General features: G+C 40.1%; 1 protein-coding gene across 4 annotated transcripts in view; it reads right to left on the minus strand.

The window, feature by feature from the left end:
* Positions 1-3,497: 3,497 nt before the first annotated feature.
* Positions 3,498-13,543, minus strand: part of anks1b (ankyrin repeat and sterile alpha motif domain containing 1B) — a 187,679-nt gene continuing 177,633 nt past the window's right edge. Inside the window, exons 24-29 of one of the 4 annotated variants that reach the window (XM_023350596.1) lie at positions 12,702-12,785; positions 11,543-11,680; positions 11,295-11,462; positions 7,206-7,328; positions 5,723-5,814; positions 3,498-4,728 (exon numbers count right to left, since the gene is read on the minus strand). In XM_023350596.1, the coding sequence (XP_023206364.1) occupies positions 4,680-4,728; positions 5,723-5,814; positions 7,206-7,328; positions 11,295-11,462; positions 11,543-11,680; positions 12,702-12,785 (654 nt within the window). In that variant the 3' untranslated portion in view covers positions 3,498-4,679. Of the gene's footprint in view, positions 4,729-5,722; positions 5,815-7,205; positions 7,329-11,294; positions 11,463-11,542; positions 11,681-12,701; positions 12,789-13,543 lie in introns of all 4 variants that reach the window. The other 3 variants (XM_023350595.1, XM_014473658.2, XM_023350597.1) reach the window with 3 other exon arrangements.

The raw sequence follows: 13,543 nt of genomic DNA on the forward strand, positions 1-13,543 counted from the left end.
ATCTGAGACCACTGTGTCGCATCAGCTTTGGGATGTCAAACCTGATTCAGGGAGGCTGGCCAGGACATCAGTGAAAACCTGTCAGCTCTCATCACAGTCATGCCGTACAGAAAAGCATCAGCTCCGCATCCAGCTGCAGAAAATGTAGCAGAATCTAATGATAAATACTTCCTATGACCCAACTTTTGTACCAAAGTGCAAAATAATTCATGAGAATCCTTGGGATATATTTTTATTTAGTAATTTCTTGAATAAAAACCCTCTAAGGGACAAGGGTGTACAGAAAATGGATGGATGGATGGATAGATCTCTTTTCAGCTCAAAAATACCCAAAGTAAAGTTAAATGTGCTAAATATCTTCAGAGGTATTGTACATACAGATGACTGTAGGCAGGAAGGATCTCCTGTAGCAGTGTGTATTGAAGCAGTTCTGTTGAAGCCTCTGACTGCAGCATAAGGATCTCTTGAAGAGGATGTTCAGGGTCGTCTGTAAAGTTCCTTATTTTATGAATAATCCCCTGTGGTTCCACAGCAGTTCCCAGAACAGAACCTTCTTCTTTCTCACCTTGTTTAACCTTTTTCATTTGCTAGCTCTGATGCTAACAACTCAAATGAAAAGAGTATATATATTTCTGTATATGTTTGAGGCAACTCTCTAATATTTTAGTGCAGTAAGTGTATTGTTTTTTTTTCAACCTTTGTAATTTTTTAAAACAATCTCTATTTCTGAAGTTTGCAAAGTAAATTTGTGTTAGTTTTGTGCCTAAGATGATAAAAGTAGCTTAAATGTTGATTTACTTGGAAAATAAGAATTAAACCAAGTGAAGCAGTCGTTAAAAAACATAAGTTTCTCTGTCTGCTTAGAAAATATCTCCATCCAGTAGTTTAGGGAACATCCGTTCAGATTTCATGAACTTCTTTCGTCAGCAAATCAACAATATCTCATTTCTGGTGTCGTAAAATGAGTTGGGCTAAACAGAAACTCCTCCAGGTCAATCAGCACTTTTTTAGCATGACGTAATTCTTCTTTCCACTTCCTTCCCAGCAGTATTTTACATTTGGGTTCAGACTCAAGTGAAGCTCAGTTTAATCTCCGTGCAGCAGCTCAGTGTGAAACATTTCTGACCCAAAGCTGCTGCCGGCTACTGTACTGAAGGAAAAGAAAAATGGAAGCGACTCTGAAAAGAAATTATTCCTTCCTTTCATGGCTTAGGAACTAAATAACTGAAAGTATTTTAAGTCTATTTCTGACCTCATGCTAAGCTTTCACATCAGACATTACAGCCCGATTGCTAATTGTTAACAATTAGAGGTTTTTCTAGAGGCTAGCATGAAGTTAGCGTTCTTTCTGACCTCTCCAGTACAGTGAACTATCCAAGCTGCGGTTTTGTTTGATTATTTATAGGCCGCATGTTTTCTGCTCCTTGCATTACGTCACAAGCCAAAATATTTGTCTACTTTTCAACAAGCCCACTGCTGTGTTGGCTTCTTTCAGCGCATTATGATAATGTGATTGCTGTAGCACGACATCTGCCAGGTGCATAACAACATGTTGGTGTTCAGCTGAAATTGTCTTTGTGGAAAACAGTTTCTTGGTGCCGATCCAAATTCATTAAGTGTTTAATACATAAGATAAACTGCAGGCCTTGGTGTGTGTATGGAGTTGATTTTTATGCATTAGCAGGACAAAACTGTGTGTGTTGAATAAATGCCAGATATAATTGTGACTGTTACATGAGCAGCTTTTTTCTATTGTCTCATTTAGTTGGTAGCCGTGGGCAGCACACACCATCTGTAACTTTGGCCCTGTCCCACAGTCTGACACACATAATGAAATAAAACATGTCACCTTCCCCGTTTGTTTGTTTTTTCTTTTTACATTTTGCTGCAGCTAGTTGACATATAGATTTAACTGCAACTCTTTATCTTTATTGAAATTCCTGCAGCTTCTCTTCTGGCTAAATCTAGAAAAGAAAAATATCCCAAATTGGCTCCTAACTCCTTTTGCACTGGTTGACTCTCCATACAATTACTACCATTATCAAGTTGAGCGGAAGGCATCCAGTTGCACATAGGCAGTAAATAATCGGCGCTCCTATCTGACGGCTGCAGATGGGAACGGTCCGGCCTGGAAACAGATTGTGAGCGCCCTCGTTCTGCTGTTTACTGCCCTTAAATATCCTCGTCCAGCCGTTCAGACGCTCGCCGTAAATGTCACCCTGTTGTAGCTCAACACACAATTAAAGACGCTCATCTGTGCTTTCAACGTGTTGAATTAATGTTGTAGGTCAACAGTTTTCTTGTTTTGTATGAATTTCATGTCAAAACTGCAATAATATGCCACACTGTGGTGAGCAGAGACAGGAAATGTGGAAGCAAATATCGACTGTCTAAGTTGGGTGCTATTTTAGGAAGCTGGAAGTTTTTCCCAGCTGCAGACCTTGAATGCAGGATGCATCTGCAAGGTTGTTTGAGCTGAAGCTGTCCCAACAGGTGTAGGAGGATAGCACTGCTGTTTTCTGTCATTAAACGCTAGAATCACTGACGTGAACTTCATTCATTGTAGAAAGATGAGATTTTATTTCCTAACTCGCTTGTTAACGATCGACGGTGTTGAATTGTGATGTTATCCAGTCTGCGGCTTCGTATCAGATGCAATTTTTCCCCCAGCAGTGCTGTGAGTGTTGGATGCTGAAGTTCTCAGAGAACATGTTGTGATGTAAATGTGTGGTTAGCTCTTACCTTTTCAGAGCTGTAGACTCTGTGCGTCCATGTAGAGCGCTGCCAGCCTCCTCCTGTTTGCTGTGTAAATCCCTCACTGCGTTGCTTTGATAGTTTTATTGCATAAACAGGTTTACACACAGGCTTTATGTTTGTGATGACAGATTAGAGCTTCCATTTGATTCTTTAATTTGGATCCTCAGGTCGCTAATGTTAGCTATGGTATGCTAGGTGATTAACTGTAGTTTGTTTATGTCATAAATATAGTTGGAAAAAAGTACAAATTGAGCAATAATAGACTTAAAATAAGCTTGTATATCTTGCTGAAAAGTTACCTGTAATTTAGTTTTCTCTCATTTAAAGTGTACTAAGATATTTGCAATAGAAATTAGACCAAAAATACCAAGATTTTGTGTTTTTGCAGCTTTTATTAATCACATTCATGGCCATGATGAGTCACAGTAAACTTTAGGTCATTTCCTTGTACAATTTAATCAGCAAAGGTGTAAACATAGATGTTGGACTCTGAATGGATAGAAGATGTGCTAAAGATTAATAATCATTTTCTATTTTTTGTAGCGGCGGAGTTCCTGACGTCACAGCCTGGATTTAAATCCTCCATGAAGTAAGTGTTTTATAAGCCCAACAAAACTGAACATGAAAAGCAATTGGGCTTGAAAAGTTAAAACTTTTCTTGCCGCCTTATGAGGTTGCACTGATAATTTGCCTCTAAAGTTAATTAAAATGGGAATAATTCATGACATCTTGAGAATAAATATGGTTGTACAAGTCAGATTTTATTTCATGTGCTTTACAAGGATATAAATAATGGCCCAAATTACAAAAATCAGTGTGCTGGAAGCCCAAGCCTATATATATCTATGTATCTATATATTAGTAAATCAGCAGTGATGTCACCATATGATCCATATTTTCACTCAAAATACAACCTCTACAATCTACCACTTTTTGACATGTCAAACCTTTATTTTGGTACCTTGATTCCAGTGCCATGTACTGCAAAGTCTTTATTCTTTTCTCTTTACATTTCATGTATTAACAATGAGTTGGCAAAATATCTATATACATTTTATAGTTGGATAATGTTTCATCCAAATAATACAGTAATACTGCGTTTAAAATAGTACATCTGCAAGGTAAGAGTAGAGCCCCATGAGAAATGGAGGTTGACCTGACCTAGGAATTAGCAAGCAACCTGCAACATTCACTCTCTGCACAAGTATGAACATCTAAACTCAGATTTGATTTCTTTTTTTAAAGGATTGCCATCATTCTCAGGCTCAAAGTTTTCATCTCAGCATATCATAGAAAAATAATGTAACATTAAGACAACAGTAGACAAGAATTGCACAAGGATTATCATCATGGTAATATAATACTCTCATAATAAACATTAAAATGTCGGGCAATACAAATACGTTTATTTTTTTTTAACGCTAGATGCTGTTTTGTTCACATCGGCTTCTCATGACAAATCTGTTGCATCTTTAGCGTGTTGTTGCAGCAAATCCAATCACATTTACACAGTTGTGCATATGTTTTTTTTAATTATTATTCTGACATTTAAAGAAAATAAAAAAGAAATTAGCCAGCCAGATATCCTGAAACCCATGCCAAAGTGTTAAACATGCCCACCGATGTCCTGTTTCCGTTTCCAGAGTTCAAGCATCATGCCTCCCAGGTGGGCTGCATAAAACCGATCCCGCTAGAGGCGCAGATATTTGAGGCTGCTTTCAAGTAAGTGTACATTCAGAGCAGACGGGTCGTCTTATCGCAACGCTGTCCTGTTAGTGTGTGTGGATGGGTGGGAACATTTCGTAGTCAACCTCAAAACATTGTGGAGCAGCGTCCATGTTTGTTTTTAAAAAGTGAGCATGAGGGTCCGTTTGCAGTCCATTTTGCATTGTAAGTGTGACAAGGTCCATGAATAGGGCTGGCTACATTCTTTGCATTCCACAGTAATAGACATGAGCGTCCGCCATTGCCCTGCAAAATGAGATGACATCACTTATCCAGAGAGCCCTCACACCCCGCCTCTCCACTGGCCACCCTGCTCAGCAAATCCAAAATGGCCATCATGCGTCCCACAAGCCACATGCTATACCGTCTACATACGAGTTTCTTTCCCCATCCCTTAAATAAACTCAGAGCGCCTCGGTTTGTCCTGAACACATAAACAAACGTGTTGAAAAAGACCCTAGAAAAACAAAAACAGTAACGTCTGCCTGTGTCACAGGTCAAGTTTAAAGTCTAATTTCACAAAGAAATTCAAAAGTCAGTTAGTTTCTCCAAAAAAGTAACTGGATATCAAGAATCGAAAAGTTAAAATACATTCTAATAGCCTGCTAGCTGAATCAGCTTCAGTCAAAGTTACGCTGTGCTACAGCCTCTCTTCTTTATTAAAAAAATGCTGTAAAAGCTTGTTGTCCCGTTCAGACAACATCCCTCGTCTTTGTCGGCTTAACAGACAGCTAAAACACTGTTACAGCTCTTAGAGCAGTACTCTTTGTTAAATCTTTAAAGTTGTCAGAAACAGTTAGACAAAGGGGCTGATGTGAAGAGAAAAGCGAGGGATGGAGCTTAAAACGAAGAGATAAGAAGCTAAAGGCAGAGCAACTGAACAACAACAACAACAAAAAAAAACTGAGCTGACCATCCCCCTATAGGTGGAGTCAGAAATGCACCACTACCCTGGGTTCAAAGGTCATGCGATAGCCCTGCAGACAGGAGGATGAGGCCTGGGAGAGCAGAAAGAAAAAGAGAACGCAGCGCCAATCGTCATCATGCAGTGGACAGGCTGGGCTAACGGGGAGGGGACGAGGTGTAAAGTATTTGTTTTTCAGCCGGTGAGGTGACGCGGCGGCGTGCGTCGCTCGTACCCAACTCCGGGGCCGGGCCCCGATACAGGGCAACTTCTGAAAGGCACACACACACAGGAGTGGACAAGGCGGGTGTATGTTAGAAAATAGTGGTCTCGTACTTGGTGTTGACTCCTCTCTTTGCTTCCTGTCCGGGCTCCACAATCCACGGCACGTTAGCATGGCCCTTTGGGTCCATTGACGGCTGCTCCATCTGGCGCAAACAGACAAGAATCCAAGACAGAAAATCAGACATAAGCTGAATAATTTCCTATGTAACTCACAGAGTCCTCCACTATGATGAACATCCTTTAGTTTGAGTGCAATTCGTTGCCATGCAGTGGAACAGGGCGTCCTGTCCTTTTGGAAAGTAAACAGGCCTCCACTGCCTGACCCCACATGTGGGGTCTGATGTGAATCTAGGCAAAATGAAAAAGCAGCTACTGGCTACTGACAAGCATGATGGAAGATCTGTGATGCCGTTTCTCTTCCAAAAGTCCAAAGCAACTTGTTAGTGCATGGCGTCATAAACCATACAAAGACTTTTTATTTACACATCTGGTGGACTCTGCAAGTAAAACCTGATAACAATCTAGTCAAAGGAAGCGGTAACACTTTATTTGAGGGGCTGTGCATAACACTGACGTAACACCTGTTATGAACATAAAGGAGTCTTCATTAATGTTTGACTGTTGTCATGGAGAGTCATTTGGTAAATAATGACACTTAATGCAACTTTTAGAGCAACTTTGCATCAAGTGTCATTATTTACCGAAAGACACTTCATGATAAGAGTCATAAACAATCATAAATACTCCTTCATGTTCATGACTGGTGTTATATTTATGAGAGTGTCAGTTTTATACACACCCCGTCAAATAAAGTGTTACCAAAGAACCAAACAAATGGTTTGTAAGAGACAAAATTCACCTTCTTCTACGACTATCATGATGTAGAACTAAACCCAGAACAACTGGAACCAACATGTAGTTTTTAAATTGTGGACCACTTATTCTTATTAAACATGTGGAACCAATGTTTAGTTTTGTTCTTTACCTTTTAGTCTTTCTTTTGTATTTCCTTCTAATTCATGTAAAGAACTTTGAACTGCCTTGTTACTTTAAATATGCTATATAAATAAAATTATCTTACCTAAATCCTCCAGGATTGCTTTGGGTTGAGCTCAAGAGGATCCAAACAAAAATCTTAAAGATTTATGGAGGCCCCAACTATATATATTGCTGTTCAATTGACAAAAGCTGGCTGTACAACTATGAATAATTCTGCCAGGACAACAGGCTATATTAAAACTTTTACAAATGAACCTGTTGTATTCCTGGTTTTTCAGTGGTATTATTTTAATGTTTGTCTGTACGACTCTCTTTCTGTTCAGGGGCTAAATGGAAACGGTGGGACACAAAACAGACTGAAGCACTAAAGCCGAGGCAAGAGAAATAGGTTAGCTTTTTATTCTCCACAGCTGTTACTAAAATATGAATATGGATACAAGAAAGAGAACAGGACAAAGAAAACTGCAGTTTTGAATGGATAAACTGTAAGAATCATGTGGGAATAAAGAACAGAAGAAGGAAAAGTGTGAAGGACCTGGAAGTGAGCTTTGTAAGGAAGATGGAAGAGTCGAGGGGGAGGAAGAGGAGGGTGAAGAGGAGGCCGGTGGGGGGTGTAAATGTGGCCCAGCGACCAGCGGCTGGAGGGAGACATGATAACCTACAGGGGCAGAGGTCAAACTCGTCAACGTGGGCGAGCTCTAAAGACACGGACATCAACAAGCGGCACTGCAAAAACCACGACGACACAGCAGCTGCACTCAAAAAAAAAAATACACAGCAAAAACCATGGCAACGACATGGCAGCAAACTCATTGCCTTGGCAACAGAGTAGGACAGCATCGTTACTGCAGTTCAGCCAAACCCAAGCTGGAAAAAGCAACGTTACGCCACATTAATCCACCAACGTCTGCATGGCAACAGCTAAAAGGACTTTGGGACAGCAACAGAACAAACAGAGTTTGGGAAATTAGTCGTTGCAAGGCTGACAGAAAAACTCAACTGAAAGTGGACATTACAATCCCAAAGCCAGAAAATCTGATTTTATGTAAATCTTTGTTTAGAAGGGAAAAATAATCAAAGGAGCAGCAGGCTAGCTAGGCTAGCCAGAGAAAATCTACTCAACAGGCATGATTTCTTCTAAAACATAGTAAATTAAGCAGATTTTTCTGTGTACGTCTGTAAGACAAATAACTGGACAAGCAAAATCTTTTAGACAATGTAGTTTATCCCAACCAAAAAGAAATATTTATCAAGTCGTAGACTTCTCACACCTATCCACTTCTATTAGAATCTATCAATAAATACATTTTCTTCTGCTGCTAAAATAATTAATGTTACTTTTCTGTTTAAATAAAAAACTAATTCCCTGCCGTTTATGATCCAGTCACCTTCTGTGTTCAATAGAGTTTATTGAACCAATAGAAACCAACCATTTCTATTGGCTGGTTAGAGTTGGTGTCAATCGTTTGTGCAGCAAAAATGTTTGTTTGTGCCGCTATCATTTTAAAGATATTAAGGAATGTTTCCAGAAGTCATGAAAGGTCAATCACCCCTCCCATCTTCTTTAAATCAGACTAAATTGGTGTCAATCAACTCGACTACGTTTGTGCAGCAAAATTTTTCTTTGTGTTGCCGTGGCTTTGAAGATATTAATGAAAGTTTAAAGGTCAACCTGTCCCCCCACTTTTACGATATCAAAATTACCTTTAAACTTTAACATCTTCAAAGCCAAAGCAGCACAAACGTAGTTGAGTTGATCGACACCAATTTTGTCTGATTTGAAGAAGGGGGGAGGTCTGGTTAACCTTTCATGACCTCTGGAAACATTTCTTAATGTCTTTAAAATGATAGTGGCACAAACAAAACATTTTGCTGCAAAAACGTTTGACACCAATTTTGCCTGATTTGAAGAAGATGGGCAGCCAACATCACTCAGGTCATAAACAGCAGTGGCACAAAATGCTGTGACAGTTTAGAGGTTGGAGTTGTTTTACACTTAAGCTGAAAGCTGATTATTAAGTCTGAGTGAAAAATGTTCTTTTAACACAACCTGACATCAGTAATGTTTAACTGTCGCTTTAATGCTGATTAAATTTCTTTTTTGAACATTCCGCCTTCAGATGGATTGTCTGTCTGGGTTTTTAATGATTCACTCTTATTGTGACATTTACCAGACATTAGATTCCCGTTTATAACTTTCAAAATAATCTATATTTCTGTTATTTGTAGTTTATTTGCTCCTCTGTTTATCCAAAGTCAGGGAGGCAACTGCAGCAGAAACCAGTTTCCTCCTCGGGGTTTTAAATCCCTCCCAAGCTTCATAAAGTCGTTAAGCCTACAAATTTCACCTGAGGGCCCTCTAACATGCAGGCAAGCCTGGAAGACTTTTAAAGTTTTGAACCCAGAAGGCATCATAATGAGATCCCTGGACTACCTGGGTTCTCTTAATGAACGAGAGTTCGACTCCAAGCTAAAAATTTTACAACAAAGTTAGTTAGCAGCAGTAAGAAGTAGTAAATCATCAGCCCAGACGGGTTATCCACCAACAGAGGGCGATAGAGAGGGGCACCACGCACTGACTCAGGAGAAATCCAAGCTGGCAGGCAAATAACAAGCGTTAATTTTATACCCAATATAAATTAAGAAGTCAATATCACACCCAGTTCTGTGTTTATAGCAATTATTTGTGGAGTACTTGGCATCCAAGAAGCTGAGTTACCATGACAGACTACAGCAGCTATGCAACAAGCCTGTTTTTATAGTGCTGGCAAGCTTTTCCATCCACGTTCGGATACAGAATTACATGTCAGTCTTAAAATAAAATAGACTCACATTACTGGCCTGTAATCGTCTCGACTAAAAGAAGCAGCGATGTTGCATCAAAGGCCTAACTTTACAGATCTACAGATTCTGTAGAGGAAGTGCTGCAGTGTTTTCACACCACAAGCCTTTAACTAGACCGCATAAACACACACGATGAAAAAGAAAAACTACAAATAACAGTTAATGCAGTGGTTGCAGACTCAGCAGAATGTGCGTACATATGCCGTCATCCATCATCTCTACTGCAGGCATCTGATCACTCACAGATACAGCATGTGGGCTCATTAGCCGTCTCTTCTCTCCTCTCGCTGCTCTTTCAACAGCATCTCACGTCTAAGTTTGGACAGTGAGGCTGTCCCTCTGACACCGCGTTCGCCACCATCACGCTGTGTGCTACGGCCTAAAGCGTCCTCAGAAACCAGACACTGCGTGTGCTGCTGGGCATGTTACCGCGGCTATTTTAAAACGCCGCCGGCGGCTTATGAACTGTTGACAAACTCACTTTGGGTTGTTATGACTACAAGAGGCAAGCCAATTTTATACGGAAGAGTAACAGCAAAACCTGATCTGACCACTTGCTATGATTAAAAATATTCCTGTTTACTTCTGTTGTTTTCTTCTTTCATCTTACTTTCTTCTTAAGATTAGGATGCAAAGAGTCATAAAGCGTTACCAGGGTAACCAAGCAGACTAAACTGATGCTAAAAAATCAAGCATCACAATAATTTTTATACTATTTCTAATATTATACGGACTACAGAATTGAAAACGCTAATCTCAAACTGAAAGGTCGCCCAATAAGGTCACGGCGGCGGACTGACTCCTTTCCATGGGGTGGAAAAAATACAAGTAAAAATGTAGAATGGGTCTGATGTGCATGTTCACATGTCAGAGTTTCTAAAAAGTTGAAAAAAGTCTAGAATTTGATCCAGGAATAAACTTTGGATAAGTATGAGAGAATAAAACTGAATACAGAAGCTAACTGCATTTTATAACTTAGTAAAGGTCTTATTCCTCCCATCAGTCTGGATCTTCCTATGAATTTTGCCACTTAGCAGAGCAGAAGAACATCTGGCTGCATTTTTGATTGGGATCCTAAAAGTTATGTGGTTGGAGATTTTTTTCTTCTCAAAGACATGTATTTCAAAGATAGTAAAACTAGGGCTTTATATTTTGGTATTCAAGCAACAAACATATTGAAGTGTAACTATAAAACCGTGACACAAACGCATCACCTATATTTTCCCTCTTAATGAGGTTCTAAAGGACTGACACGTCTATTTTTTTGTCATGTTTTTACCAACTTATCACCAGGGTCTATTATATCCTTTAAGCGCACAACTCGCACAAACCCGGAGTGAGCAAGCAAGCCTCCAAGGAGCGAAATGAAAACAGGCCTCATCAATCAGTCGAGTGTGTAAGACACTGCAGGGACAGCAAGACCGAGTGGAAGCTTAACAGATTAAATATCCACATAAACCTTTGCCACATCGTCCACTGGGCCGAGACACACAGCAGACAAAAGCAGCACAAGATCGGGACTGAGAGGTGAAGAAGTTGGGAATGAGCAGGGAGGAGATGTGAGGATGTGTCGAAAATGGAGGTTAATAGAATGATGTTAGTGTTGCATCAAAAGCTAATAAAAGAATGCCTAACTTGAGTTCAGTGGTTAAAAGATGATAAGAAGTGAAAATCCATCTGAACAAAGAGTGATCAAATTTAAGCTGCTTTTATTTCATCGAATGTAAAATTTTTTCACAGTTCTGGATGGATTTTCTCTTGCCGCTGCATCGATGCTTACTGATTTGCGGATGTTGACGCGGGGCTTGGGCACGGGCTTGCCGGGTTTGCTGTCGAAGCTTTCGGGGAGCGTCGCCGAGCCGTGGCCGCTCTTCCTGGCTTGCAGAGCGAGCTGATAGGCCACCTCAAAGGCCTGGCCAAGCGTCAGGATGATCTCATAGGCCAGATTCTGAAGAGAGAGGAAACATTTATGCGAACAGGAAGGTAAAAACCACGAAGCACCCGTAAAGGCGCAGCGTCAGGACTGACCACGTCGAAAGCAGTGAAGACATGGCAGTAGTGGTGACTGGATTTGAGGTCTTTGGTGATGTAGGCAAACGTAGACAGGTCTTCTGGATCCTGAGCTGCACACGAGATGTTGCGGATCTCGTGCTCCGCTATGATGTTCTGCAGAGAGAGGAGAGGATGAAGTGCATAAAAAGACGCAGAAAAACAAACTGATTTATTATTTATCCCACAATCATAATTAATACTGCAGAGTATTGGAAAGTTTTTAGAAGTGACTGCTGGTGGTAATTTTCTGGTTTAATCAGCACTTTGTGTTGTGTTAATTAAGGCAATAAATTATACATAATGAAAGGGATGGATTGTTTTTTGTGCGAAGTTAAGAATATTTAAAAGTTACACCAGATTTTCTTTAGAAGAAAGATATAAATACTTATTGTGAGATAATATCAGTGGGGACATTTCACTCAACATCAGGTGAACTTTTGGTCTTTGACGCAGGAAATTAATGATCACGGTAAAAATTTAACAGATATTTATCACTGCTTTTGCGAGCAAAGTGGTTCAACTCTACAGATTGTAGACGAGGGCTGTGTAATCTATGATGTCCATAGTCTGCTGGTATAACAAATCCTAACCAGTCATTAGTCAGCTCTGCATATTTCCCTCCAAAATAGATGATACTATTAACTTTTTAGAGTTTTTAAAGACTGGAGTTAGGTGATCACAGATGTATGTCTGTTTGCTTTAAAACTACAAAAAATATTATGACTGATGAACAGCTGCAGAAAGGACACCCAGACAGATCAAAAAGGTCTTTTTGTGATTTTTAACTTCGTCCATTCACTATGTTTTTGACCCATACTGTTTCTCCAGCTCTGTGTTTTGACCTCCTGTGTCAGAAGTTTTCAAACATCACTAAATTTTACTTGCTTGGTAAAACTCTTAGATGAATTTGTGTTATTTTTACACTACTGATGTTTTAGTGTTTATTCCTGAGATCCTCCTCATCATTTCCCTAAAGACTGCGGCCTGTTTTAAAGCTGAAGTATAAAGCAAACTTCCACACTTTGATCCTGTTTGGAGTCAGACATGACACCTCTGAATGCCACTCTTCCCTTCATGTTTGCTGACCTTTCATGTGTTATTTAGCGTAGGCGTCGCTGGGACTGCACGCTGTTACCTTATTGGTGGCGTCGATGAACTTCACTCCCTTGTAGGACACGGAGAGGACGATGGTCGGCACTTTCTTCATCTGTTCTGTCGACTTCTTGGAGGGCACGGGGGATAAAATGTGGAAACAAAAAGAAGAGGCATCTGTGACTTTTAAACTTTGCATCTGTTTGCCTCAGCCTAAAACGTAGCGCCATCTGAGAAAGCTCATTCAACTGAGTATTGATGGCTTCCTCCTCCGTTAAAAGCATATCATCTCCATGAGAATCAACAGAAAATACATTTTAAACCAAATCACCAGCAGCAGGCGTTTTCTATACCACTTCATTAAGCCCCTGCAGTATATCTCACCTCATTCTTTTTAATTACGCACACATATCGAAGAGATTATGCAGCAAAGAGCTCGACCTGCCAAAACCTGTTATATATTCAAAGACGTGAGCAGAGTACTTCTTCTTTTTCTGTTTTTTCTCTCTTCCACATTTTATAAACAATTTGTCCTTCATGCCTGCTTTATTTTCTATACCTATTAGTTTTTTTTTTGTTCTCTTGTTCATCCTCTCTGCATGAACAAGAGAGGATGAACCCGGTTACGAACAGGTTATGCCAAAAGATCTGCCAACAGCAGCTGCATTTTGCTTTTCCTCGCTCGTCTGTGAACCTGGAAGTTAAACGTCTCTGTTTCTATCAAGGGATGGATAAAAGGAGCTGCTGGGACAGGTGAGGCAGGTGGAGGTACATTAGCAATGTGCATCTCATTGCACTTCCTTTGCAACCTTGGCGTGTTGCAAAGGGGTTGGCCGAGCAACGCTGCAGAAAGTTGAGAGGAAAGATGCTGCAATGAAAAGGGAG

Source organism: Xiphophorus maculatus, chromosome 17, assembly GCF_002775205.1.
Source record: "Xiphophorus maculatus strain JP 163 A chromosome 17, X_maculatus-5.0-male, whole genome shotgun sequence".
NCBI classification, from domain to species: domain Eukaryota; kingdom Metazoa; phylum Chordata; class Actinopteri; order Cyprinodontiformes; family Poeciliidae; genus Xiphophorus; species Xiphophorus maculatus.